Here is a 27,952-nt window from a genome sequence, read left to right on the forward strand (position 1 = left end):
GGATTGCTTTGAATCTGTAGATTGCCTTGGGTAGTATAGTCATTTTGACAATATTGATTTTTCCCATCCAAGAGCATGGTATAGCTTCACATATGTTTGTGTGGTCTTTGATTTCTTTCCTCAGCATTTTATAGTTTTCAGAGTATAGGTCTTTTGTCTCTTTAGGTATGTTTATTCCTAGGTGTTTTGTTCGTTTGGATGCAATTTGGCAAAGTTGCAGGCTACGAAATTAATACACAGAAATCAATTGCATTCCTTTATACTAATAATGAAAGATCAGAAAGAGAAATCAGAGAAACCATCTCATTTACAGTTGTATCACCAAATCTGCTGTTAGTCCTTTTAGTGTATTTTTCATTTCACTTACTGTATTCTTCTGCTGTATTTGGTTCTTTTTATAGTTTCTAGTTCTTTGTTGAATTCTCACTGTGTTTTCCCAGTTTCAGTTAGCATTTTTATTAATATTGCTTTGGACCCTTTATCAGGTAAATAATTTATTTGTTTCATTAGCATTTTTCCAGGGTTTTATCTTGTTCTTTCATTTGAGACATATTCTTGTGTTTTCTAATTTTGTTTAAATTTCTCTGTTTTGTCTCTATGAAATTAGGTGAAATAGTTACCTAATCTGGTCTTGAAGATGTGTCCCTGTGTTAGAGCATCCATCTGCAGCCTGCATGTGCCCAGCGGGTTTGGTGTGAGAGCTGGATCTGAAGTAAGCAGGGGTCATGTCTTCTTTTGGGGTGTGCTGGCAGCTGCTGCCTTGGTGGGAGGTAGGCTGGAGTCTGAAGAGCTAGAGCCGAAGCTAAGTGTGAGCTTTGGCTTCTCTTAGCCTCAATAGTGGTCACAGCCCTATCACGTGTGACTCTGGGGCCCAAGGGTCTGGAGCAGGAGCCTTGATGGAGTTGAGCTTCCCAGTGTGATGGCAGTCTCTGCCTTGGTTGGGGGCATGGCTGGGGCCAGAGGGCTTGGGGCTACACTTCTGTGCCAGTTCTTTTTCCCCTGGTGCGGATGCCTTGGATGTAGTAGGGTGGGGTGGAAAGGTTGGAGCTGCACTGCTGAGCTGTCTCTGCTCCTTCTCTGTTGCATGCATGCATACGTGTAATGGCAGCAATGGCAGTTTCTACCCTGGCTAGAGGCAGGGCCTGGGCTGGCTCTGCTTCTCCCTCCATGTGCACACACATGTCCATACTGGTAGTGCTGAGCTCCACTCTGGCTTGTGGCGGGGCCTGGCTGAACCAGCTCTGCTCCTTCTGGGGTGCACATGTGTACCAGCAATTGTGGTCTCTGCTCTGGCTAGAGGCAAAGCTTGGGGCCTGACCTGGCTCTGCTCTTTGGTAAATGTGTGTACATTGGTCATGGTGGCTTCCTCCTTAGTGGGGACTGCTAGAGCAGGAGCCTGGTGTGGGCCGATGGATGTGCTGGAGGTTATCCTGGTAGGTTGTCCAGAGCACCAAGCAATTTTCTATCTGCTACCTCTATGCTAGAACCAGGAGCAAGCAAGCCTGTGCACAAACTCTTCAAGAGCAGAACCTTAAGTTTCTGATAGCCTTCTAGTAAGCCCCTCCTGGTTTTAAAACCAGATATGGGGGTTCATCTTCCTGGTGTTGGACTCTAAGGCTGGGTTGCCTAATACGTAGCTCAAACCCCTTAACCCCCAGCGAGGAAACCGGGCTATCACCATCCTCTCTGGGTGCGGGTCCTTACTAGATTGCTTCTCCTCTGCTGTCATACTCCATGTGGTTCTTTCTTTACAGCCTTGATTGTGGAAGAGTCATTCTTCTAGTCTTCAAGTCATTATCAGTGAGAGTCGTTCTATATGTATTTGTAGTTCTGATGTGTTTGTTGGGGGAGGTGAGCTCCAGGTCTTCCTACTCTGCCATATTGATTCTGGCTCACCAAATAAAGAGTTAAACTAGATATTATAAGTATTTTCTATGAAGTAAAGGAAAATATGCAGCAGTGAATAAAGTTGTAGAAAACCTCAGCAGAAAATTAAAAAAAAGGAATTATAGAACTTAAAATTACAATTGTTTGAAATAAAAATACTGTGATCTATGCTGTTTAATTGCCATTGCTTGGTGGCATCCTGGATGAAAACCCCATGGCATAGCATAGAACCTAATAGACTGAGAAAAAAATTAGTTGATATGGAATTAGTCATAAACCTGCCTCCTGGAGCTACCCAGGATAAATATCATCCCTTTGATATTGGAAAGATTCTAAATATTAAAAAATCATGACCCTCAAATATTTCAGTGATTGCTGCTTTTAAACAATAATGACTGGAGGAGAGATGGATATGTATGTCTCAAAGAACCTTTTACCCTTCCTATCACCCAGATCTTACTTGTTGTTTGTGTCTATTTAAGAGGCTGAGCACAAAGATCTGGCTCTAAGACCTCTGTTTGTACCTGCAGATGATGGAAAATGAACATCCAGAAACTGATAAAGAATCCTTTCAGTCTTAGCTAAGTAGGAGGCAAATGATAGTGATTGAGAGCGTAGATTTTGGAACCAGACCACTTGGGTTTGAATCATAGCATTGCTACTTACTAACTGTGTATGCTTGGGCAGGCTAATTAACTTTTCTAGGTGCGAAGTTTCTCATGTGCAAAATTGGCATGTGCACACTGTGGTATATGGAGTGATTGGCCAGTGCGGAGCTGCTAAACATGATTGGCATGTTTAGCACAGGGAATTTACCCAACATTCTATGATAATCTACATGGGAAAAATTTTGAGAAAGAATGGATGTGTGTAACAGTATAACTGAGTCACTTCGTTGTACAGCAGAAGTTATCACAACATTGTATGTCAACTATACTTCAATGAAACTTTAAAAAAAGAAACACCTTCCCAAATACATAATAACATATAATAGAAGGTATATTTCCAACAGCAAAATGTTGGGAACAACCTAAATCAACATATGGAGGAAATTGGTTGACCAAACAATGGTACATTTATGCAATAGTACCACGTAGCCACTAAGAAAAAGAAAAGAATAAAAATTTCTATGAATGCTATGGAATAATTTTCAGGCTTTATTAAGTGAAAAAAAATCAAAGAGCAAAGCAGTAGATATACTTTGCTGCAGTTTGTGTAAGAGAGAGAAATACGTATACTTTTATATGTTCATATGCTTAATATGCTTATTTTTACAAAAAGATATAAAGGGCCAATAAACCATAAATTAAGGAAAATAATATTACCTTTACAGTGAAAATAGGGTGAAAGTGTAGGAAAAGGGTTGATTTCTCAGAGTATACTTTTTTAAATGAAATGTTTGACTTTTGAATCATGCACATGTTTTACATAAATATGTAAGCATGCTATACTATACTTTAAAACAAAACTAAATAAAAACACATTGTGAGAAACAATATCTCATTACTGCAAAACAAACAAAAAGTTGGGATAGCAATAATATCTAACTCATAAGGGAAGCTAATATAGGCAGTGTGTAAACAAATTAAGGGAGTTCCCATTGTGGCTCAGCAGGAACGAATCCAACTAGGATCCATGAGGATGTGGGTTCAATCCCTGGCCTCGCTCAGTGGGTCAGGGATCCAGCATTGCAGTGAGCTATGGTGTAGGTCACAGATGCAGCTTGGATCCTGCATTGCTCTGGCTGTGATTGTGGCGGGCAGCTGTAGCTCTGATTCAACCCTGAGCCTGGGAAGTTCCATATGCCGCGGGTGCAGCCCTGAAAAGCAAAATGAGATGAAATGAAATAAAATAGAAACCTCAGTTAAATAGAGCTGAGAGACCTGAAGGGGGAGCTCTCATGCCCTGCCATGATAGAAAGCCCAACAGGAAGAAAGATTTCCTCTCCTCTCCTGGCAAGAGCTTAGCCGATGAAAAGCATGGACTCTTTGTTTACTATGACTCTCCCAGCTTCCTTTTCCCCCATAAAAGTGTTCTGCACTTGCCATGTGGGGACGTTCACATACCTCACTATGGTTCCTAACGCCAAATTGCAATTCTCTGCTGATCCTAAATATACCCATCTTTGTTGGAGAAACACCAGGCAGTCTGTTTGTTTCAGGTCAACCGCACAATGCCACAGCATTTAAAAGGTTCCTTGACTTCCTGGAAAGGCAGAAGCATGCATGGCGTATCACAGCTGTAGTTTAAGTGGCTATCACATGTTACTTGTGGAATTCTTTGGTATCTCCTTTGGTCTGCAATGGATAAATTTGGATTGGCTCATTGAAGGGGGTGAGGATGGAAACAGTGCAGGATCATTTCTCTCTCCTGTTTCAAAGTGTGATAACTTCTGTATGAGCCCGTGTTTCCCTTCCCTGCCTACAGCTTGTGCTCTATTGAGGATGGATTTGTTCTCTCTGCTTCTCTAAGTTCTGGCCTTGTCTCCTACAGGTGTGCACATCCTGACATATTTAGATGCCCTCGAAGAGGAGTATTTTATATCTCCTCTCTGGGTCAAGAGAAGAGCATTAGGCACGAAGAAACTTGAGTCAAATCCTAGACCAGTATCTTACTAAGTAAAAGACTTAAAAAGACATTTAATAAGTTACTTCATCTTTCAGAGATATGGCTTTTCTATCTGTAAAGGAGGGCTATTTCCATGTATGTCACAGGGCTATTTTGAAAATTAAGAGACAATACTATATGTAATACAGTAAATAAACAAAAGTATATTCAATATTTAATGAAACATCTGTTTCCTCTAATCCTACATGGCACATTTTGAATCTCCTTTGTGGAACTTACCAATTTCTTCCTCGTGTTAGCTGTTATTTCACTTTTTTCCCCTCAAGATGTCCCACAGGAACCTTGAAAACACACTCCAAATGGAACTTATTTTTCTTGAATTACTCCATTGTTAATTATTTTCATTAAAGGCATCATTTTCCTTTTAGTGACTCAATCCCACAACACTGAAGATGTCTCCTTACTACTTTCATAAAAATTACCACATTCTTTTGTTTTTATTTCCACATTACCTTACCTCTTAAAGCTATAGATCCTTTGTGTATAACTGTACTGTCTCTCCTCTGGTTTGTTCTAGGAGTTGCCTAATTAAACTTTTGGTCTCACCACTCTGCCCTGCTCTCTTACTTCTCCTATGTGATCTTAATTTAAGACAAATGCTCATCATTGCTTCATGCAGAGCTTTTAGTATCCATCTATCTAGTATTATAAATAGTCTTAGGACCACCTGGCAACCTGAGAGTTAGACTTTAGTAATAACTTCTATCTAACTACATGGTACCCCCAGTTGCATTCTCCTGACTCTGCCCTCTTGAATTTCCTCCCTTCTTGAATGCTATGCTCATCCTTGCCTTGCTTTTGTTTTTAATACATTTTAGTTGCATATATATCTATTCCAGAAAGTTTATTTTTTGATTAATTTAACTATTTATAACCTTAAAAAAGAGTATCAATAATCATCTTTAGGGATTTACACTTTTTAATATTACTACTATGTGGCTAAGCTTTGGCCAAATTATAGCATGTCTCTAGGCCATTCAGGAAGAAAAGGGATTTCTCTACTGGGTGGAGTACCTAACCCAAATACCAAGGACATTGTGTTGCTGCTGCTAAATGGGTGGCAAGGAGGAACATGTCTGTAACCTTTTCTAAGGTTCTTTCTCAGATGCCTTTTCTAATTATATGCCCAATAGCAGAGACTACCAGCAACTACAGCCACCAAAAGCAAAAGGAAGTACTGTTGAGGACTCAGAACCCTCAGGAATGAAAGTTTGGGTCATCTTATCAGCTGAGGACCAAGTGACAGCTGCTCAGAAGCTCCCCTCAGAGATCTGAGCATCAGACATGCGGTCATTGCATCTTCTGAGCTCCTAGGTTCTGGTAAAACTTCCTTTTCTTTCTATTTCCCTAGTCCTATAGGAAGCAGCTTCTTCCTGCAGTTATAATCTCTGAGTTACCTTGGCATCCATCTCTTTCCCCTTTAGTGTCTTTCAGGATATACCTGTGTATCTACTTCCCTGTTTTAGATCTTCTTAGTTCAAAAATACCAGATGTGATTTCTATTTCCTGCATTGACCCTAGCTGTCCGGAATTGACATACCAGTTATATAAGTCTTTTCCAGACAGTCAATCTCAGGACACTGATGATGAAATAATTTTAATTATAATGTTAAAATGACTCCAAGACAGCATGTTTGACTGAATCAAAGGGAGATGGGTGAGACAATGAATGACATGTAAGTGCAATAATTTTTATTTGCATTTAAAGTTATAAACATACATGTAGATTCTTATGATTGTTGCAGGGAATTTAGGAGGAGAGGTCAACTTTCCTTGTCTAAATTCAAACAGAAGAATAATGTGAGATGGATAGAGCAGTTAAGGCATATGGAGTTCTTCCAAGAGTCTACATCCTTAGCTTTTTTTTTTTATACTGTTCTCTTTGGCACTTAATATTTAATTATGGAAAATATTTGAAATATTGCGTACTAGTTGGCCTTCTTGAGTTTACCTATAACATCAAAATTATGCAGTCATCAAAGCTGTTGCATTCATTAGTTAAACACAATATTTCAGGATTCATTGACTCATTTAATACAGATTTATTAAGTAGTTACTATATGTCAGTCCTGTCTAAGGGCTGAAGATGCAGCATTGAACAAAACAGATCTCAGATCTTCATAGTGTTGTAAGGAAAGGCAGAAAATAAGTTTATGCTTTTTTTTTTTTTTTTAACTGGCTAACCTTCAGAATTCTCCACATGAAATACTTTCATTCCCTTCATGTTTTGGTCATTCATTTACAGAGATTCATACATATTTGTAATCACATCCTTCATGGTTAAAAAGAAAATAATTGGGTATTTCTTATACTTGGTGTTTTATTTGTTTTATTTTATTTTTGTCTTTTTTTGCTATTTCTTGGGCCGCTTCCACGGCATATGGAGGTTCCCAGGCTAGGGGTTGAATCGGAGCTGCAGCCACCGGCCTACGCCAGAGCCACAGCAACGCGGGATCCGAGCCACATCTGCAACCTACACCACAGCTCATGGCAACGCCAGATCGTTAACCCACTGAGCAAGGGCAGAGACCGAACCCACAACCTCATGGTTCCTAGTCGGATTCGTTAACCACTGCGCCATGATGGGAACTCCATATACTTGGTGTTTTAGAGACCCAGAAATATTTTTTTTTTTTTTTTGTCTTTTTGCCATTTCTTGGGCTGCTCCCGCGGCATATGGAGGTTCCCAGGCTAGGGGTTGAATTGGAGCTGCAGCCACCGGCCTACGCCAGAGCCACAGCAACACTGGATCCGAGCCGCATCTGCAACCTACACCACAGCTCATGGCAACGCCAGATCGTTAACCCACTGAGCAAGGGCAGAGACCGAACCCACAACCTCATGGTTCCTAGTCGGATTCGTTAACCACTGCGCCATGATGGGAACTCCAGACCCAGAAATCTTTAAAAGGTGAATTATGTCATTTTCCAACAGCTTGGGTCAAATTCTTGACAATCTGAATCATCTATAGAAGATAATAATTTCATATTTTCACAGACAGTTAAAAATAGTAGATAGGAGTTCCCTTTGTGGCTCAGTGGTTAGCGAATCCAACTAGGAACCGTGAGGTTGCAGGTTCGATCCCTGCCCTTGCTCAGTGGGTTAAGGATCTGGCATTGCTGTGAGCTGTGGTGTAGGTTGCAGACTCGGCTGGTATCCCACGTTGCATGGCTCTGGTGTAGGCTGGCGGCTACAGTTCCAATTGGACCCCTAGCCTGGGAACCTCCATATGCCATGGGAGTGGCTCAAGAAAAGGCAAAAAGACAAAAAAAAAATAGTAGATAATAAAACTTGCAAGCTCTTCCAAGATATACTCAATCTATTTCTTCAATATGTTACCCTATTTGGAATTATGATATTTTAGGACAATCACTTATATGTTATTAATATTTTCTAAAATTTTTAATAATTTTTGAGTTCCCACTGTGGCACAGTAGGTTAAGGATCTGGCATTGCCACAGTTTGTAATTGTGGCTCGGATTCAATCCCTGCCCGGCAACTTCCATGTGCCACAGGTGTGGCCATAAAAATGTTTCATAATTTTACCATGAATAGAATCAAATCACAGGTAATAGAGTTCCTTAGTAGATGCTTTAAAAACTGCCAGATTAACTACTTCTTTTGGGGGAATATCACCTATGTAATCAGGGCTGGACATACAAAATCAAAGTCTCATCTTTCCTGAGCCATGCTGAAAAAACACGGTCAGATCATTTTCAATACTGCTCTTTTTTCTTCATTTATTATCTGGCACCCATTTTTTGGTTACTATAACTTTATTTCATGCTACAATTAATTAAATAAGCACTTTATCATATTAATTAAGTCAGAAATTTAAAATGCAGTAACTGTTGATGAGTGTCATTTTAGTAAGACTTTAGGGAGAATCTTTTACTCCTTAGGAGCAGTCTACTTTAATTAATAATACAGAAAGAACAGAAATATCTACTCAAGTAATTTCCTTTAAAGGTTTTAAAGGATCAGGACATAATGTCTAATCTGATTTTGTCTATGATTATCGGATTACAATCCAGAGACATATTTTATTATAGGATACACTTTATATGACCAAGGTTGTGAAAAGTACATGATGTGTTAAGACAGCTCCTGCCTTCAGAGGTTTGCAGGCATAGTAGGGGTGATTAGCACAATGGTCCACATAAAAACTGACATTTGAATAGTGATTTATATCCTTCAAATCAGGAACTACTGTGATTCTCACATCCTGTGGCTGTAGAAGGGCAGATGTTATTATTATGACTAATACGTAGAAGTAGAAGCCTTAGACCTTCTCAAGTTTACTCTGATAGTCATTGACTTAGGGGAAATAAGAATCCAATATTCCTGTGCTGCTACTCTGCCAAATGGACAGTAGTGTGTACAAAGTGATCATTTCAGTAAGACGTATCATATATTGCTACAAGATTCATGAGAAAAGTGATTTCTAGCTGGAAAGATCAAAGGCACCTTCTTGGAGGAGAATGACATTGGAGATGGATTTCCAAGTACATCCTAATGGTAACCTCAGTCTCCAGTGTATGATGACCTCACACTGGTTGTGAGGTGCTCTTGCTGAAGAGTTTCCCCAGGGCAGCCTTCATGTCTCTATTCCTCAGACTGTAGATGAAAGGATTTAACATCGGGGTCACGGCCATGTACATCACAGTTATCACTGCATCCTTGAGGCTGTAACTCGTCAGAGGGCGGAAGTACATGCCCATGACTGTCCCATAATACAGAGAAACAACTGTGAGGTGGGACCCACAGGTGGAGAAGGCTTTGCGCACACCCTTGGTGGATGGAACTCGTAGGACCGTGGAAAAGACCTGAACATAGGAGATGATGATACATAGTAATGGCACGGAGAAAACACCAACCCCCACGTACATCATCTTCACATTGAAGTGGATGTCGGAACAGGACAGCTTGAGCAAAGGGGCAATGTCACAGTAGAAGTTGGCCACTTCCTTGTTTGCACAAAAGGACAGACGAGCCGTGAGCAGGGTGTGGGGGACAGCATTGGCATTTCCAACCACCCACGACCCAACAACTAAGAGGACACAAGCCCGTGGGCTCATGATTGTTGTGTAATGAAGTGGGCGGGTGATGGCCATGGCACGATCATATGCCATAGCAGCCAGGATGTAGCTATCCGTGTTACCTAAGGCAATCATGAAATACATCTGTGTTAGGCATCCTCCAAAGGAAATGGCTTTGGTGCCCAAGAGATGGTTGGCCAGCATCTTAGGGATGGTTACAGAGGAAAAGAAGATGTCAACAAAAGAGAGGTTGGCAAGGAGAAAATACATGGGGTTGTGAAGGCGAACGTCACAGTGAATGGCCAAGATGATGAGCAGGTTTCCAATCAGTGTGATGGGGTAGATGAATAGGAAAAGGAAGAAGAAGAAGTCTTCCTGTTTCTGCTGACCACTGATTCCCAGGAGGATGAAATCCAGGGCAGAGGACTGATTTTCTTCCCTCATAGCTCTTTTGTAAGAAAAGGGGGGAGGAATCAGGACTCATAGTGAAGTCACCATGTGCAAGGATCTTTCTTATCCACGATTTTGAACTCACATGTCCAGCCATCTCTACAACTGAGTTTACTGAATATGGAGATAGCTGACCTTTTGGGGAAACATCCTTGTTGATCAGTGAAACTAGTTGTCAGTTAACCCAGAACACTCAGGTCTAAGAAGTGTGCAACCTGTGACTCAAAGTTGCCCATCCATCCCCAATCTCAGAATTACTACCCAAACATGTAGGATTTAATCAATTAACAAGGACTTGATTTTCACATTGCATGTGCTAAACGCTCTGTTAGGCTTATGGAAAAATCACAAGTTTTGGAAAATACGATTTTTAATGCATTTAGTCAACATGTAAGACATAGTCTCTGCTCTCAGGGACCTTGCAACTTAATGAAGAAGCCAGAATTACACACTAATTTTATTACACATGATAAGCAAAGGACAACATTTTGGAGTCTTTGACAAGATGCTTGGGTGCAAAGGGCATGGTAGTACAAGGACTATGTAGGAAATGAGGAATTGTTCCAATGACCAAACTCATAATGATCACAGAGCCCAGGCCAGGCAGTAAGAGGTGTCTGCACCGACACTGGAAGATGGTACGTCCCAAGGATCACTGGTTTTAGGTCCTAGCAAAAACAAGCCTGGCGAATTTCCTCTCCAAGTGTTCCATTTTCAAAGAAGACTTTCACCACTTCCTTTGGTAGGCTTTATCTTTTTGGAAAACGCTAATGTAGTAATATAACATAGATAATTGGAAAGCTTTTGTCTTTGGTTGTCTCTTCCCTTTATTATTTCTTTTGGCGGTTTGTTCAACTCCATAGTCACTTTAACTACATCTTAGTAAACTCTCATGTCTGAGTCTGTAGGCTTGATCTCTCTTTCTCATATTTCTATGTTCCGCCATCCTGCCAACGTGTCTGTCCGAGCCCCATGCGCTACACATCCAACCTAAGTGGTTTACTAGCTTATTTGAGGTGGAAAAGAATCAATATTTTAGGAAAACAATATATATATTTTTTGTCTTTTTGCCATTTCTTGGGCCGCGCCGGCGGCATATGAAGGTTCCCAGGCTAGGGGTCCAATCGGAGCTGTAGCCACTGGCCTACACCAGTGCCACAGCAACACGGGATCCGAGCCGCGTCTGTGACCTACACCACAGCTCACGGCAACGCTGGATCGTTAACCCACTGAGCAAGGGCAGGGATCGAATCCACAACCTCATGGTTCCTAGTCGGAGTCGTTAACCACTGCCCCACGACGGGAACTCCGGAAAACGATATTTTAATCACCCCCAGAGAGATCATTATGGAATAGTGTTTATTTATGAACCAGTAAATGTGTACTAATATCTTTTGAGTTAAATCAGGGTTTATTTCTTGGGGTCCCCCCATGTGGGATGCTTCCAGGCACACTCACCCAGTTTATCCATTACTTCTACATCTGATCCGGTTGATTCTTCATTTAAAATAATTTATACATGGAGTTCCTTTGTGGCGCAGCAGTAACCCACCCGACTAGTATCCATGAGGATGCGGGTTCTGTCCCTGGCCTTGCTCGGTGGGTTAAGGATCCAACTGTGAGCTGTGGTGGAGGTCACAGATGTAGCTCCGATCTGGCATTGCTGTGGCTGTGGAATAGGTTGGCAGCTGCAGCTCCAATTCCACCCCCTAGCCTGGGAACTTCCATATTCCGCAGGTGTGGCCATGAAAGGCAAGAAAAAAAATTCTGAAGAAAAAAATGACCAAAGGTTCCATTCGTTAAATTCAATAGTGGGTTTTTGTTGTTCTCTTTGTCATTCTGATATTTTAATCAAAACAAATAAATATACTTTAAAATAAAGATTTCAAAGATTTGTGTAGCTGTGGCCATGGAGCAAGGTGGCCGAAGTCCATCTCACTGAAGATAAGAGGTAGAGTGTTGCCTGGGAATAGGCTGAGAATTTACACTGGAGAGAGGAGTTTACACTGGGAGATGCTTAAGAATGAAGGCTACACTGGAAAAATGCTTCACGTTAGAGGAAGCAAAGCAGTTAGTAGATGCAAGTAGGGATGGATTTTAACCCTGTTTTGCTAATGTTATTTAATTGTTCGGTGCTGCCCACCCCCACCCCCGCTAATTCATTTTATGTATACCTGCTCTTTGACCCAAAGGTGATCTCCAGCCTCTTAACCGCTCTATTGCCTTTCAGGTGGAAAGCCCAGCAGTTCTGGCACTTCTGTCTCTCACCAGCATGCATCCCATGGCCATACACCCTTCCAGAAAACTTCTACTCTCAGATAGTATGTCTATACTTGTACGTCCCTCATGCTACATAGTCAAGGAATAGTGGAGAAATCACACAAATGTGGCAGATCAGCCCAGAAAAGAAATCTGGGGTTATATTTTGGAGAACTTTGAACATACATAAGGCCTTTGTGCTTCATTCACTGCATACTCAAAATTAGTATGGTGGGTGTGGACTGCACTACCCATTCTGATAATAGAGATAGGCAATTGTTTGTTCAAGATGAGTATGGGTATTTGGGCATATAAAATGACTGATGATGAAAACAACATTTAAAATGATGATTTGATGTGAGGACAACAACAAGCTGGTTGAAAAAAAGTTAAAGATTTTAAGAAAAAGCTGCACAAGAAAGGGGTATGTGTTCGGTATACTCAGCGTGAAACCTGAAGACACAGGGAACTAGAAGAGAGATGCTTCTGAGCACTGGGACTTCAGCATCTGCAGTATTAGGTGTTAATGCAGCGTCACAGGAAGAGATGATTTCTGCTGAAACCTGGAGGGGGAATTACAAGAACCATAGGCCCCCAGAGAGAGGAGCCGGGAGGTGTATCAGCATGAATGCTACAGGTGGAGGGAGAGCCTTGAATCACTATTAAACCAGAGTTCCAGGTAAAGCTGGGCTGCTAAAATCCATATTCCCGGAAAGTGTTTATATTCTGAGGTACTGGTCTTATGAGTATGATGGTACTGAGTACAGTTTTGCAGAAGAGGCCAAATGCTTCCCTTTGGCATCAGGGGTGGCTGTCAAGGCCAAAGAAATGTCCTCTAAGTGCCTTGACCCATGGGCTCTTTGACAATGACATAATTTTCTGAAGGGGTCTGTTTGCAAGGTGGATTTGTAGCTCCTCTCTATGAAAACGGGTTTGGAGTTCCCATTGTGGCGCAGTGGTTAACGAATCTGACTAGGAACGATGAGGTTTCGGGTTTGATCCCTGGCCTTGCTCAGTGGGTCAAGGATCCTGCATTGCTGTGGCTCTGGTGTAGGCTGGTGGCAACAGCTCCGATTAGACCCCTTGCCTGGGAACCTCCATATGCCATAGGAGTGGCCCTAGAAAAGGCAAAAAGACAGAAAAAGAAACTAAAAAAAGACAGCAGGCTTATGTGAGCACATGTGCTATGCGTGCATGCACACACACACACACCCCATATTATTTCAGGAAGTAGGGAGCTGAGGACTCTTATTACTAAATCAATACTACCCCTTCTTCATCCTATTTTCATGGATAAGGGCCCAAGAATAAGAATAACCACTGTCCCCTCGTCAGATGGAGAGTCTCTCTGTCTCCCCCCACCCCCATTCTGTTTTGTCCATCATCCAATCTTGAGATCTTGCGTTCTGGATTCAGGCCGAGGTTTGAGTCCTTGTTTTGCCACCTCTCTGTGTGACTGTAGGCCGTTCAATCCACCGTTATTTTTAGTCTCACAAAATAACTTACCTCTTGGGTGTTGTGAGGGTCAAAGAAGGTGATGCCTGTAGGATCGTTACTGGCTGTCTGCCCCTTGATGTCGCTGTCATAAGCGTCTCTTCTCCAGCATCCACAGCTCCTACCTGGGGAGTCAGCTCAGATGCTGCCACCAGCAGGTCTAGCACCTGTTAGCATTCTTTTGGGGGGGGCAGGCATGCTGGAGAAGGTGCCAGTAGTAGTCCCGGAGCGTGGGTCTCCGGTCCTGTATTCCTGCGGCAGAAGAGACAGGACAGGGATGGTTTGGTAAGAGGAGCTCCGAATTTTCCAGTCGTGGAGCAGAAGGGGCAGAAGGAGCTGAGCTGGATGGGGCCTGAAGACGAGGACTCCAGCGTTCTTCTCAAGGAAGCAGAATGGGTCACAGGATAGAGGAAACGGTGGCTTAGTCACCAGGTTATAAAGTCTCTTGAAACATGTGCTTGCTGAGACTCATTAGAGACTCCGATGCTGTGCCCTGAGGGGATAGAGATTTTCTCAAGAGAAATTGTCCTCAGAGATCTTTTCTAGAAGGAAGAATGGTCCACAGCATTTCCCAGAGAAGGTGTGTCCAGGGTCCAAGCCCTAGGCTGACTATTCTGGCCTCTTTGCTGGAATGTGGGCCCCTGTCCTTTGCTTCAGCAGCAACTGAAGCCAACCCTTGGGCTATAAGAACTGTGGTAAAATTGAGCTCCTGGTCTTTATTCTAGGCTATGATGAAGCCTGTGTAGTGTTCAGTGTCGAAAGAAGAAGACAAATTCTATTTTATCTTTGGTCTGTGATTTGTCTTGGGGAAAGTTTTGGTGGAAGTTACACTTTATTTTTTCTAGTCTTTTGATTGTAAGTCTCTGAATGTGTTAGATTCCTAGAGAAGAAAAGGACCTTGATCTAGTCCACCTCATGTATGTGCACCTTCAAAACAGCCCAGATTAATGGTCATTATGCTAGGACTTAGCCCCTGCTCTAGTGGAGGTTCCTGTGTTTCTATAGAGAACCATGGTGAAGACTGAAAGCTCTGGTTGGGTTTCATCCCAGACTCTGCCTCTTACTGGCTATAGTTAGTAGTGTGTGTGTGTGTGTGTGTGTGTGTTTATTAAAGTATAGTTGATTTACAATACTATGCCAATTTCTTCTGTACAGCATAGTTACCTGGTCATACATACATATATACATTCTTCTTCTTGTACTATTTTCTGTCATATTCTATCCCAAGAACTTGGATAGAGTTCCTTGCACTGTAGTGTAGGACCTCATTGCTTATCCATCCTAAATGTAAAAATTTGCATCTTCCAACCCCAAGCTCCCCATCCATCGCACTCCCTCCCCCTTCCCCCTGGGCAACCACAAGTCTGTTCTCCATGTCTGTGAGTCTGTTTCTGTTTTGTAAGCAGGCTCATTTGTGCCCTATTGTAGACTCCACATGTAAATGGTATCACATGGTGTTCGTAGTTAATATTATGTTGGTAATGGTCAGCCACATTGTAGCACGTCTCTGTGGCCCTCTCAGAAAAAGGGAATTCTTTCCCAGCTGGAGTGAGAGATTTTAATTAGCAAGGACATTGTGTTTCAGCTACACCATGAGGGCAAGGAAGACTATGTCTGACTATGTCTGGGGTGAACTTAGTATTTCCCTGCCCGTACCAGAGATGAGTAGAGAGCACAGCAATTTTTTAAAAAGGCAACACTAGTGAGACTCCTCAGGAATGAGAATGTGGGTAGTCTTACTAGGTGAAGACCAGAGCCAGTGATCTGACAGCTCTCCCAGAGATCTAAGCATCAAATATGTGGTCATCCCTCCTCTGAGCTCCAGTGTTCAGGTAACACCTCCTTTTGCCTTTTGTCCCCCTAGTTGAGAGAGGATGTAACTTCTTTCTGAAGTCTTTAGTCTCTGGGTTATCTCAGAATCTTTTTTCACCTTTTATTTCCCCCTTTTCTCTTGGGGGATATACCTATATCTCTAATTCCCTATGTTAAATCTTCTTGATTTCAGCATACCTGTTGTACTGTCTGTTTCTGGAGTAGGTCCTTATTGACATTCCAGGTATATAATAGTTGTCATATCCAGTGTGATTATGCATAGTCATGATCTATTACAGTTTAGAGACTAATATTTTCCTATCTTCATTTTGCTTTCCACCAGTATTCATTGGGTGCACTTTATTTGACCACGACTGTGAAAGGTACGGTAACATGTTAGGACAGCTCCTGACTTAAGAGGCATGCCATTTTAAACATAGGCGTCAAGTAAAAATGACATTTGAGTAGTGATTTCTAGCTTTAATAGCCTGAACCATTGTGATCCTTATGACACTAGCAGAGCAGGTATTATCTTTACTATGTGGGTGTAGAAGCTGAGCTTCAGTCTTTCCCAGCTTTCTTGTAACAGTCACTTGCTTAGCTGGGCGGTGAACCCCATATTCCTGCCAAAACAAAACAATGTGTGCAAAGTGGTAATTTCACTAACATGACTCATAGTTGCTATAAGATTTCTGAGAAGAGGAATTTCTCGCTGGAAATTGCGAAGGCAGCTTATTGGAGGGAGATGACATTGGGGGTGCATTTCCAAGCGCGTCCTAATTGGGGACTGTAGCCTCCAATGGATGACTTCACGTTGGTTTTAAGGAGATTCTCTTGCTGCAGAGTTTCCCCAGAGCAGCCTTCATGTCCCCATTTCTCAGAGTGTAGATAAAGGGATTTAACATCGGGGTCACGGCCATGTACATCACAGTTATCACTGCATCCTTGAGGCTGTAACTCGTCAGGGGGCGGAGGTACATGCCCATGACTGTCCCATAATACAGGGAAACAACTGTGAGGTGGGACCCACAGGTGGAGAAGGCTTTGCGCACACCCTTGGTGGATGGAACTCGTAAGACCGTGGAAAACACCCGAACATAGGAGATGATGATACATAGTAATGGCACGGAGAAAACACCAACCCCCACGTACATCATCTTCACGTTGAAGTGGGTGTCAGAACAGGACAGCTTGACCAAAGGGACAGCATCGCAGTAGAAGTTGGCCACTTCCTTGTTTGCACAAAAGGACAGACGAGCCGTGAGCAGAGTGTGGGGGACAGCATTGGCATTTCCAACCACCCACGACCCAACAACTAAGAGGACACAAGCCCGTGGGCTCATGATTGTTGTGTAATGAAGTGGGCGGGTGATGGCCATGGCACGATCATATGCCATAGCAGCCAGGATGTAGCTATCCGTGTTAGCCAAGGCAATCATGAAATACATCTGTGTTAGGCATCCCCCAAAGGAGATGGCCTTGCTGTGCAAGAGATAATTAACCAGTGTCTTAGGGATGGTTACAGAGGATAAGAAGATGTCGACAAAGGAGAGGTTGGCCAGGAGAAGATACATGGGGTTGTGAAGGCGACTGTTGCAGCAGATGGCCAGGATGATGAGCAGGTTTCCAGTCACTGTGATGGGGTACATGAACAGGAAGAGGATGAGGAAGAGGGTTTCCTGTTCCTGATGACCACTGACTCCCAGCAGGATGAAATCCAGGGCAGAGGATTGATTTTCTTCCGTCATCGCTCCTTTGTGAAGAAGGGAGGAGAAGAATCCAGAATTATTAGGGACGCTCTGTGTCTAACACCTTCTGTATTCACCACATTAGGTCATCTGTGTTTATACTTGGACATGCTGCATCCAAAGACAGCTAATACTGGTGGAAAAGCATCTCTGTTCACCAGTTGGACTCACTGTCAGAAAGCCATTTACCCATGTCTACGACGTGGTCATTGTGAATCAGAAGTGCCCATCCTCCAGAGGCCAGACACCTTGGATTTAAGTATTTAACAGATAATTAAACTTAAATTTGCAAGTGTTAGATACGTTGTTAGGCCTCATGCCAAAACCACAAACATGTCAAAAATACAGTTTGTGTATTCATTTATTCAATATCTATGACATAGTCTCTGCTATGAAGAAACCAGGTTCTCACACTAATTTTTTTTATGCATCATGGGGAAAAGACAGCATTTTGGAGTATTTGAGGAAGGCATTTCATTACAAAGAATGTGTTATGCATGGAGCATCCTGGAGAATTCGGTTGTTCTACTGACTGATCCCAGAAGTATTAGGTGTCTACACTGGTGTTATATGATTGTTAATCCGAGAGAAAACTGGGAATGGATTGTAGCAAAGCAAGCCTAGTCACATTCCTCCCCAAGTCTCCTGTTTTCAAAGTGTATTTTTACTATGTGTCTTTTCTAAACCCTTAGGTGTATGTAAGTAGAATGCTTTTCTCTTTGGTTTTTCCCTTCCTTGGCTTCATTATTTCCTCGAAGGAGTCATTCGGTTCTATAACATCTTCAGCTACTGCTTAGTCAGGTCTATATCTGTCGATGTAACCTCTCATTCCTCTGATTCCACATTTTTCACACTCTAACATGCCCAGCCGAACCCCATCCACTGCACACCCAACCTAAATAGTTGGCAGGTTTTTTGAAGAGGAAAGCTATTCCTTGTTTATTTTCATCTCCTGCAGAGAGGCTCTTGTGAAGTACTGTTCATTTTGTGTACCAATCAGCTTGCACTCAGTATTTCTTGAATTATATCCAGGTTTACCATATGGGCTTCCCACATGTGGGGTGCTCTCAGGCACTCTCATCCTTCACTTCTCCATCCTGTCTTCTTGATTTCTTCATTTAAAATAATTTGTATCTATCTCAGCTTTTCCACTTTCTGTCTCAGTGCTGTAGTTTTGACCACCATCATTTTCTCTCTGAAATATTGAAATGCTGCCTTACCGGCTAGACTCCTGGTTCCCTCCTCTTTGGTATCTTGCACTTCATGGCCTTGCTAAGTGTTGGAGAGACTGCTAGCTGCTCACCCGAGTCTACTGGGTTTGCTTGTTGGGCACTCAGCTAGACTCTATTTCCCGGCCTCTATGTTGTGGACATGTAATTGAGTTCTAGCCAGTTTACCTGTGTGTTCCAGTTCTGGGCATCCTCCATACTCTCGTTGCCCTTGTGTCAGTTGAATTAAAATGGCCAGGAGGCTGAATGAATGGTGGGGGTCACAGGGTGGTATGAGCCTGTGTCTTTAGTTCTCTACATCCAGGAGAGCCACGACTCACCAAGAAGACACCTACTGGAATTGCCACATAGGAGAGAAATAAGCTTTTATTCTTTTAAACCATGACATATTATTTGTTGTTATTGTCTTTTTAGGGCTACAGCTGTGGCATATGGAGGTGCCCAGGCTAGGGGTTGGATTGGAGCTACAGCTGCCAGCCTATTGCACAGCAGCACAGGATCAGAGCCACGTCTGCTACCTACACCACAGCTCACAGCAAATCTGGATCCTTAACCCTCTGAGCAAGGCCAGGGATCGAACCTGCGTCCTCATGGATGCCGGTCAGATCCATTTCTGCTGAGCCATGATGGGAAATCCCCTTACACATTTTTTTATCCATTTGTTATTGTAGTCCATTAGGTCCAAGTAATTCACATTTTTCTAAAGAACCTCTACTCAGCAATGAATTCAATCTCTAATTCATTCCATCATCAATTCTCATTGTCTCCCATTGTATATATGAATGATATGGGAGGACTTGGGATGCAGATCAAACTAACTTTTCCCTAAGTGTGATGTGCTTTTTCACCTTTGCACCCAAAGGAATTTATTTTCTCACTTCCTTGAAATGCCCTTAACTTAAGCCCGCTGCATAAAACACTTGAAGGGTTTCCCTGTTCGTCAACAGAGCAGTATAAACATTTTTTTTTTTTGGTCATGTAAGAAGTAGAAAGCAAAGAGCAAAATGGAGCAAATGCACAGAAATTATGGTTGTCTGCAATGAAAATGTAAGGGAATACATGGATAAACTAATTCTTTTCAGGAAGTTAGCTATATATAAATCAATATTAAAAATAATCAGTCCTGGAGTGCAGTGCAGTGCAGTGGTTGACGAATCTGACTGGGAACCATGAGGTTGCAGGTTCGATCCCTGCCCTTGCTCAGTGGGTTGATAATCTGGCATTGCCGTGAGCTGTGGTGTAGGTCACAGACGCGGCTCGGATCCTGTGCTGCTGTGGCTCTGGCATAGGCCAGCGGCTATAGCTGCGATTCGACCCCTAGCCTGGGAACCTCCATATGCTGCAGGAGCAGCCCAAGAAATGGCAAAAAGACAAATCATCATCATCATCATCAATCCTGTTCCAGTACTTCAGTAACAATGAATTACAAATTATAATTTCAGAAAACCCCTATCCACAGTAGCAAGAGAAATTTTAGATTCTAGAATAACTCTAACAAAAGAGCTTCAAGAGTGGTGTCAAATAGGAGTTGCCGTCACGGCTCAGTGGTTAACGAATCCAACTAGGAACCATTGAGGTTTTGGGTTCAATCCCTGGCCTTGCTCAGTGGGTTAAGGATCCAGCATTGCCACGGGCTCTGGTGTAGGTGGCAGATGTGGCTCCAATCCCCCGTTGCTGTGGCTCTGGCAAAGGCTTGGCAGCTACTGCTTTGATTCGACCCCTAGCCTGGGAACCTCCATATGCCACGGGAGCGGCCCTAGAAAAGGCAAAAAGACCAAAAAATAAAAAATAAAAAAATAAAGTGTTGTCAAATATTACAAAACTTTATTTAATGAAAGAAAAATGACCTAAAGTAATGTGGAGATAAGCACTGTTAATAGGAAAACTCAGTTCTCCAGTTAATCTGTGGATTTGGTGCAATCCAATCCTTTACACATAGGATATAGCAAACTTATCCTAAAATTTGTGTAGAGGAATGAGGATCCAACAAGAGCTAAATTAATTTCAGACAAGAAGGAATAAGAAGAATGGAACTACCTTATCAGGTATAAAAATGACTTACTCTGATAATACAAACAGTACAGTTATACTGTTAGAAGGACTGAAAAATAAACTATGTAACAGACTAGGGAGCTCAGCACAGACCCAGCATTTATGAGAAACTGCTCTATGACACAGGGTGGTATAGATTGAGCAGGAAAAGGATGGACTGTGTATTTAGCAGAGAGTTGTGGGATAACTGGATACCCATTTATAAAAATAATACTGAAAAATAGTATCTAGAGAATTCATTGAAGGAACAAAACTTCAAAATTGTAGAAGAAAAAAGAGAACATGTGTTTATAATATGTAGGTAGGACTTGATTTCTTAAACTGAACACAAAACATGAGACAATACTGTAAAATTTAATTACCTTCAAACCAAAGCATTTGTATGAAAACACAACCCAAAAGAGGGGGCAAGACAGATCATGGATTGAACAAGTTATTTGCTCCACATATATCAGTAAAGGATTAGTATTTGGAATATGCATGAGTCCTATAATCTAGGAAGAAAGGAACCAAAAATATAGTAGGAAATCACAGGCAAAGATGAGAACAGGCAAGTCATAGAAGGGGAAGCTGATGTGGTCAATAAGCAAACGAACAAAAAAGACATTCAACTAAATTAAAAATCAATTTAAATTGTTCATTCAGAGGGTATACAAGTATAAGAGTCTGATAATTTTAAGTGTTGGGAAGAAATGGAAGAATTAGTATTGCCATTTCAGGAAAAATTAGCCCATCTCTGGAAGAGTTGGACTTCGTACACCCGTGATCCAGCAATTCCACGTCTAGATGAGACCCTAGAGAAACTCCGACATATGTGTTCAAGGAGAAAAGGATGAGTGTTGTCATATAGGAATCTTAGATGTGGCCTCCGTACAGAGAAATGGTTAAGTAAATTGTGCCCATTTCCTGTTAATGAATTCTGTACAGCAGTAAAGACTAACTGAATTCATATAGTGAAAGCGAGCGAATTCATATAGTGTAAGCGAGCGAATTCAAATAGACAAATTTTTAAAAATAGGATGGAACAAAGCAAGTTACTGGAAGATATAGTCCACATCATACAATATATACACACTTTAATACATAAAAATACAACACACGCATATGTAGTAAAAATATAAATCCTAAATGGGAATATACTGTCCACCCAAGAGATTGCAGTTTTCTCTGGAATGTGAGGGAGAAAAATGTAATTTTGGATGGAAAAAAAAAGTATTTTCGAATGCATCTGTAATATTGATTTCTTTTTAAAAAAATGTGAAGCTAATTCGACCAAATCTTATATTTTAAAAATCTAGATGATGAGTTTTGGTTATGTTTCTTTCTCTGTCATTCTGATGTTTTAGTACTATCATCAGCAAATTTAATTTAAAATTAATATTTCACATGTGGAGTGATATTTGGTCTAGAGAGTGGCCATGGAGTTGGATTACGCAGGTACATTTTTCACTGAATGCAGGAGATAAAGAGAGTGTTCCTTGTGAAGAGGTTAAAAAAAAAAAAAGGAAGCTATTTACACCGGGAAGGGGGATCCAGAGGCCAAATACAATGCTCATCTAGACTTATTTATAGAGACGTCTGCTTACTGGACCCCAAACTGTATTTATAAAATGCAAATGTGATTGTGTCTGTCTCTCTAAATTTACTCCTTGTCTAGGCATCACCTAAAAGATGAAGTGCAAGTTCCTTATCACGGAGGGAAAACTCAAGGACAAATTGTTCAGAAAATGGAGGGTAACTCCAGGCAGAAATGTGTCATTTACCTTTATCAGAAGCTGAGGATACTGGCAGGGGAATAGGAGGAATTCACTCAGGAAAGGAGGTTGTGGGTTATTTGGTGGTGGGTTTTGACCAACAGTAATTTGTCCTTCCTTTGGTACGAAGGTGGTAGAGTGGATCTGAGCAGAACTAACCTTTGCTGATAATGCAGACATGGAACCTTTCGTTTAATATAAGCATAGATATCTGAGCATGTATATTAAATGGCTGATCCATAAGGCAACGTTCTGAATGCTAATCTGGTGCGAGAACAACCACAAGGAAAGAAAAAGATAAGTAATTAGTGTAAGAATAACACTAGGAAAGAAGTGGTAGGTATAATCAATGCAGGAACCAAAGAAACAGGAGACAAGAGAAGAGAGGTTTCTGAGCATAGGGGCTGAGGTTGGAGACCCTCAGTGCTGGATGTCAAGTGTCATCATGGGAAGAAGTGATTTCTGCAAAAACCCTGAGAAAGAGCTGAAGAACCATGTGCCCCCAAGGAGAGGAGCCAGGAGGGGCGTCAGCATGAATGCTGGGGGCAGAGTAAGAGTCTTGAGTTTGCTGAGTTAAACCAGAGTCCTAGGAAATGCTGGCCACTAAAACCCACTTTCGTGGGACGTGGCAGTGCTCTGAGACAGCCGTCACCTGAGTGTGATGTAGCTGAAGACAAGGGAGGCCACATGTCTCCCCTTGTCATCTGAGTCAGCAAACATACCAAAAAGACATCCTCTGAGTGCTTTGAGACCCTCCCACAGGTCAGCTCATCAGTGCCTTGCCAATGAAAGAGCATAATTTCCTGAAGGAGCCTCTTAGCTTGCACCATTGACTGTGGAAGTGGAGGGAGGAATGTCCTTAGCTCCTTTCTTAAATAATGCACTTGTGTGACTGCTAATGTGCCCAGTCAAACAATATGTCTTTTTCTCTTTTTTCTTTTCTTTTCTTTTCTTTTTTTTTTATGTCTTTTTTGGGTCTGCGGCCATGGCATATGGAGGATCCCAGGCTAGGGGTCGAATCAGAGCTACAGCTGCCAGCCTACACCACAGCCACAGCAACTTGGGTGCCCAGCCTCATCTGCAACCTACTCCACAGCTCACGGCAACACCAGATCCTTAACCCACTGAGTAAAGCCAGGGATCAAACCCGCATCCTCATGGATATTAGTTGGGTTTGTTAACCACTGAGCCACAACGGGAACTCCCAACCAATATTTCTTTGGAAGGTGGAGAACTCAGGATTGAGAAAACCAAATGAAAATTATCCCTTCCTCATCCTGCTTTGTTTTTTTTTTTTTCAGACAAAGCCCAAGGAGAACAATTATCAGAAGGGAAGAGTCTCTCTCTCTCTTTCTCTGTTTGTGTGTGTGTGAAGGAGAGAGACTGTCACCCATTAGATCTTGAGAACTTGGATTCTGAAGCCAAGGTTTTGAGTCCTAGTTTTGCCACCCTCTCTCTTTGACTTTCAGCAAGTCAGTTAATTATTGTTTTCCATCTGATAAAAGCATGTAGTAATTCTGCTTACCTCTTGAGGTCTTCTGGCGGTTAAAGGGGGTAATGTGTGCAGTGCAGTTGCTGGTTATTTATCTCCTGATGTCGCTGTCACACTCTCTTCTCCGGTATCCAAAGCCCCTACCTGGGAATGTGGCTCAGATGCTATCAAAAAGGAACTTGGTCCTGTGACTTTCTGGCCTCTTCCACAAGGGGACGTTTACAGTCAGCTGGTCTAGCGCATGTTAAAATGCCTCTTGGGAAGTAGGTGTGCTGGAGAAAGTGCCAGCAGTAGTTTGGGAGAGCGGATTCTCTGTTCCTGCATGAAAGATGATAGGCTTGGGATGGTTTGGAAAGAAAAGCCCAAAGTTTCCCAACTGTGGAGCAGAAGGGGTGGAAAGAGCTGCCTGGATGGGGCCTGAAGATGAGGATTCTAGTTCCCTCTTTAAGGAAGCGAGGTGGTCATGGCAAAGCGAACATTTGGAATTATTCCCCAAGGTATGACGTCTCTTGAAACATGACTCCCCCAGGACTTCATTCAGAGCATAGTCAGAGTAATTGTTGACACTCAGTACATGCTGCTCCAGCTATGCCCTGTGGAAACACGATGGTTCTCAAGAGTAATTATTCTCAGAATTCTTCTCTAGAAGGAAAGGGGGATGAAAGCTTCCCAGAGTACATCTCCAGGGTCCAAGGTCTGGGCTGACCTATTCTGGCCTCTTTGTTGGAATGTGGGCCCCTATCTGATTCCACACAAGGTGGGCCCACCCCTCGGGAGCTTCAAAGCCTGGGGTACAGTCAAGTGCCTCATCTTGATTACAGCCTGCAGGGAAGTCTTTCTGGTGTTAACTGCGGAAAGTAAAAATAATTCTATTTCCTCTTTCTCTAGAATTCTACCTAGGAAGGTGTAGAAATTAATACATAAAACCCTCAATTAAGACAGCATCAAGAGGCCAGAAGGGGTATCCCTGTCACCCCATTGCAATAGCAGGGCCCACCAAGCAGACTTTCTCTTGGTACCTGGCAAAGGCTCAGCCAATGAGAGATAGTCACAGCTCAGCCAATGAGACGCCACCACTGAAATCTCACTTCCTCCAAAGGACTGTTTGTTTCCTATAGCCCTCTTGGCTTTTTTCCCCTCTTCTTTAAAATCGTTCTCCTCTTCCTGCTGCCTGGGGCATCTGCACTGTGGCTTAACGAGTTTGCAGACTCAGAATCATAATTCGTTGTTGATCCTGAATAGCCTGCTTCCCTTTTATTTCCTGGAGAAATAACTGGGGGTCTATTTGTTTTATGTCAACAAAGGTTAGAGTGAAAGTTAGACTTTCCTTTTCTAGCACGTTAATGCTAAGTCTCAATTTTCAGAGCTGGAAGAATCTTCCTCTGCTGCCCCCTTGGACCACGTCCTCCTGGGAGAGCACCATTTTAGAGAAGAAATACTCTCTCTGCTCCTATTTTCCCCAAACCTGTGGCCCAATGCCACATCACTGAACAATTTTCATGACTTCCTGGGAAACCAGAGGCATAAACGGAGCAAGAGAGCTGTGATTTGTTACTATCATTTTTTCCTTTTGGAATTGGAATTCTCTTCAGTGACACTTGGATCTTGGACTGAATGATAGTGATGAGATTGGGCAATGAAAGGAAAGATCACGTCTCCTTCCTCCTTCAAAGTTCAATAACGTCTATGTGAGCCCATGTTTCCCACCTCTGTCCCATAGCTCACCTATTACCATTACCAGTACTAGCCATGTCTTCTGCTAGTTCACAATTCCAGTTTACCTAGCTGTCTGTCTGTTATTTTATATCTCCTGTGTGCTGATATCTCCTGTCAGGTGAGGGGAACGCGTTGGGCATGAAGAGAACTGAGCTCAAATCCTCACGTGCCTCTTTCTGATTGAAGCACGTGAAATATGTGACTTCACATTTTGGAGAGTTTATTTTCTCGTCTGGAAAAGAGGGTTACTATTGTCTGTTCTGCAGGGCTCTTTTGAACATTAAAAGCGATCGTAATGAATGTGATGCAGTAAAAGCACGTGAAGTACACACATGCGTATTTGATATGTAATGAAATACCGACTTTCTCTGAAACTGTGTGGCACATTTGGAACCTCCTTTCTAGTGCTCAGGACTTTCTTCCTTGTGTGGGCCATCGTTCCATTTTTTTCCGAAACAAGTGTTTGCCTGCCCACTCCACAGTGTTATGAGAGTACAGTAAAAACACACTGTGCTGTGTGCTTTGGTGGATAGAGAACCGAGAGAGACACATAGCTTAACTCACAGGGACGTCAAGTCAGTATTGCCAGGTTCCTCCCATCCCTTACCAGAATCCTCATTCTCCACTCTGGCCCCCTTTCCCGAAATTTAGTCATTCGACAGACGTTCTTGGATGATTTCATGTTCTCCAAACTTTACTTATCACCTCCACTCTGATTCATGCTCTGTTAATTTTGCTGCCAAGTTTCATATCCTTATGGTTAAATACTCTCTTCCATGAGAATGTGCCACGGGAACTTTTAAAATCTGCCCAAGATGGAACTGCTCTTCGTAAATTACTCTCTTCTCCGTTATCATCAATAAAGGTGTCATTTATTATCATAAAAATTACTACATTCTATTGTTTGTACGTCCACATTCTTTTACACCGAATCTCTTTGTCTATATTTTCACTCACTCCCTCGCTAGATTTTTCTGATGTACCTAATTAAACTCCTGGTCTCACCAATCCCCTCTGTCTCTTACTGGTCTCTCTGTCCAATCCTTCATTAAAGAAAAACACGTGTTGTTGCTTCATAAAGAGCTCCTTATTTTTACCTATAGATATCTACCTGTGTGCCAACCTGTCATCACTATTTATCTATTCATAAGGGAAAATGTTGTAGGTTCCCATTGATCTACCACCCAACCTGAAAATTAGGACTTTGGGGATAATCCATATCAAATACATGGTACCCCATTTCCATCCCCTTGAGTCTTTCTTCTTCAATATCCTCTCGTCCTGAATCCTATGTTCATCTTTCTCTTGCTTTTTTTTTTTGTCGTGCTTTTTTTTTATCATACTTTTGTTGCATCTACTTCTGTTCCCCGACGTGTATTTTGTGGTTGTTTGTGGTTTTTTATAATCTTATGAAAAAGTTATCAATAATAATCTTTGAGAATTTACACATTTTCAGCTAATATTATTATGATAAGATCAACCAAATTGTAGCATAACTCTCTGGGACATTCAGGAAAATTAGCAAAAAAAAAAAAAAAAAAAAAAAAAGAAGGATTTCTTTCCTGGGTGAAGTGACTGAACTCAATTAGGACATTCTACTGATAATACAAAAAGGGCTTCCAGGAGGACCCATGCCTACAACTACATCTGGGATACATTTGTGTTTCCATGTCCAATAGGAAAGATTCCTAAAAATAACATCAACCAAAAAAAAAAAAAATAGGCAGAATTGTTGAGCATCCAAAGCCCCTGAGGAATGACTGTTTGCATCATTTAGGTATGTGGGGACCAAGTAGAAGCATCTTGGCAGCTCCTCTCAGCTCCTCTGAGCTTCAGATGTGTGGTCATCCCTCTTCTGAATTCCTAGGTTCTGGTAACACCACGTTTCCCTTTCGTTCCTCCAGTCCTAGTGAAAGTAACTTCTTTTTGCAGTTAAAAACGGTTCAGTTACAGCAGCATTCATCTTTTTTTTTTTTTTTGGTCTTATTAGGGCTGAACTCATGGCATATGGAAGTTCCCAGGCTAGGGGTTCAACCTGGAGCTGGAGCTGCTGGCTTACACCACAGGGGTTGAACCTGTGTCCTCATGGATACTAGTCAAGTGTTACCACTGAGCCACAACAGGAACTCCATCGTTTATCTTTTATCTTCTAAGCCACTTTCAGTGTACACCTATGTATCTGTGTATCTTCGCTAAAATTTCTGTTTCCTGAATGGTTCCAAAATGACTTGTAACATACCGGGTGTGGGATGGGTGGGAAATGAAATCAAGTCTGTTCACGTCTCATCATTATCAGATCACACTTATTCTCTTACATTCACTCCTTCTCCCTTCACCAATACTTATTGATTGCACCTCAATGACCAGCATTGGTAGAAGTCGAGTGAAGCAT

General features: G+C 42.1%; 2 protein-coding genes and 1 long non-coding RNA gene across 3 annotated transcripts in view; 1 reads left to right on the forward strand and 2 right to left on the reverse strand.

The window, feature by feature from the left end:
• Positions 1 to 3,411, forward strand: part of LOC110256085 (uncharacterized) — a 53,826-nt gene extending 50,415 nt beyond the window's left edge. The window contains exon 2 of the long non-coding RNA XR_014821667.1: positions 608 to 3,411. This is a non-coding gene — a long non-coding RNA (uncharacterized LOC110256085). The remainder of the gene's footprint in view (positions 1 to 607) is intronic.
• Positions 3,412 to 7,998: 4,587 nt separating this feature from the next.
• On the reverse strand, positions 7,999 to 11,851 carry LOC110256082 (olfactory receptor 1A1). Its single transcript, XM_084985692.1, has one exon. The coding sequence runs from the start codon at positions 9,996 to 9,998 to the stop codon at positions 9,063 to 9,065; it is 936 nt and encodes a 311-aa protein (XP_084841818.1). The 5' UTR covers positions 9,999 to 11,851; the 3' UTR covers positions 7,999 to 9,062.
• Positions 11,852 to 15,914: 4,063 nt separating this feature from the next.
• LOC100516694 (olfactory receptor 1A1-like) overlaps positions 15,915 to 27,952 on the reverse strand; it is a 46,085-nt gene continuing 34,047 nt past the window's right edge. Inside the window, exons 4-5 of the mRNA XM_084985682.1 lie at positions 18,715 to 18,880; positions 15,915 to 17,322 (exon numbers count right to left, since the gene is read on the reverse strand). Of these exons, the coding sequence (XP_084841808.1) occupies positions 16,379 to 17,317 (939 nt within the window). The 5' untranslated portion in view covers positions 17,318 to 17,322; positions 18,715 to 18,880 and the 3' untranslated portion in view covers positions 15,915 to 16,378. The remainder of the gene's footprint in view (positions 17,323 to 18,714; positions 18,881 to 27,952) is intronic.

This window comes from Sus scrofa, chromosome 12, assembly GCF_054392235.1.
Source record: "Sus scrofa isolate SSC_HxYL_T2T_F1_AM1 chromosome 12, Sscrofa_HxYL_maternal_Yorkshire_Landrace_v2.0, whole genome shotgun sequence".
Lineage (NCBI taxonomy): Eukaryota > Metazoa > Chordata > Mammalia > Artiodactyla > Suidae > Sus > Sus scrofa.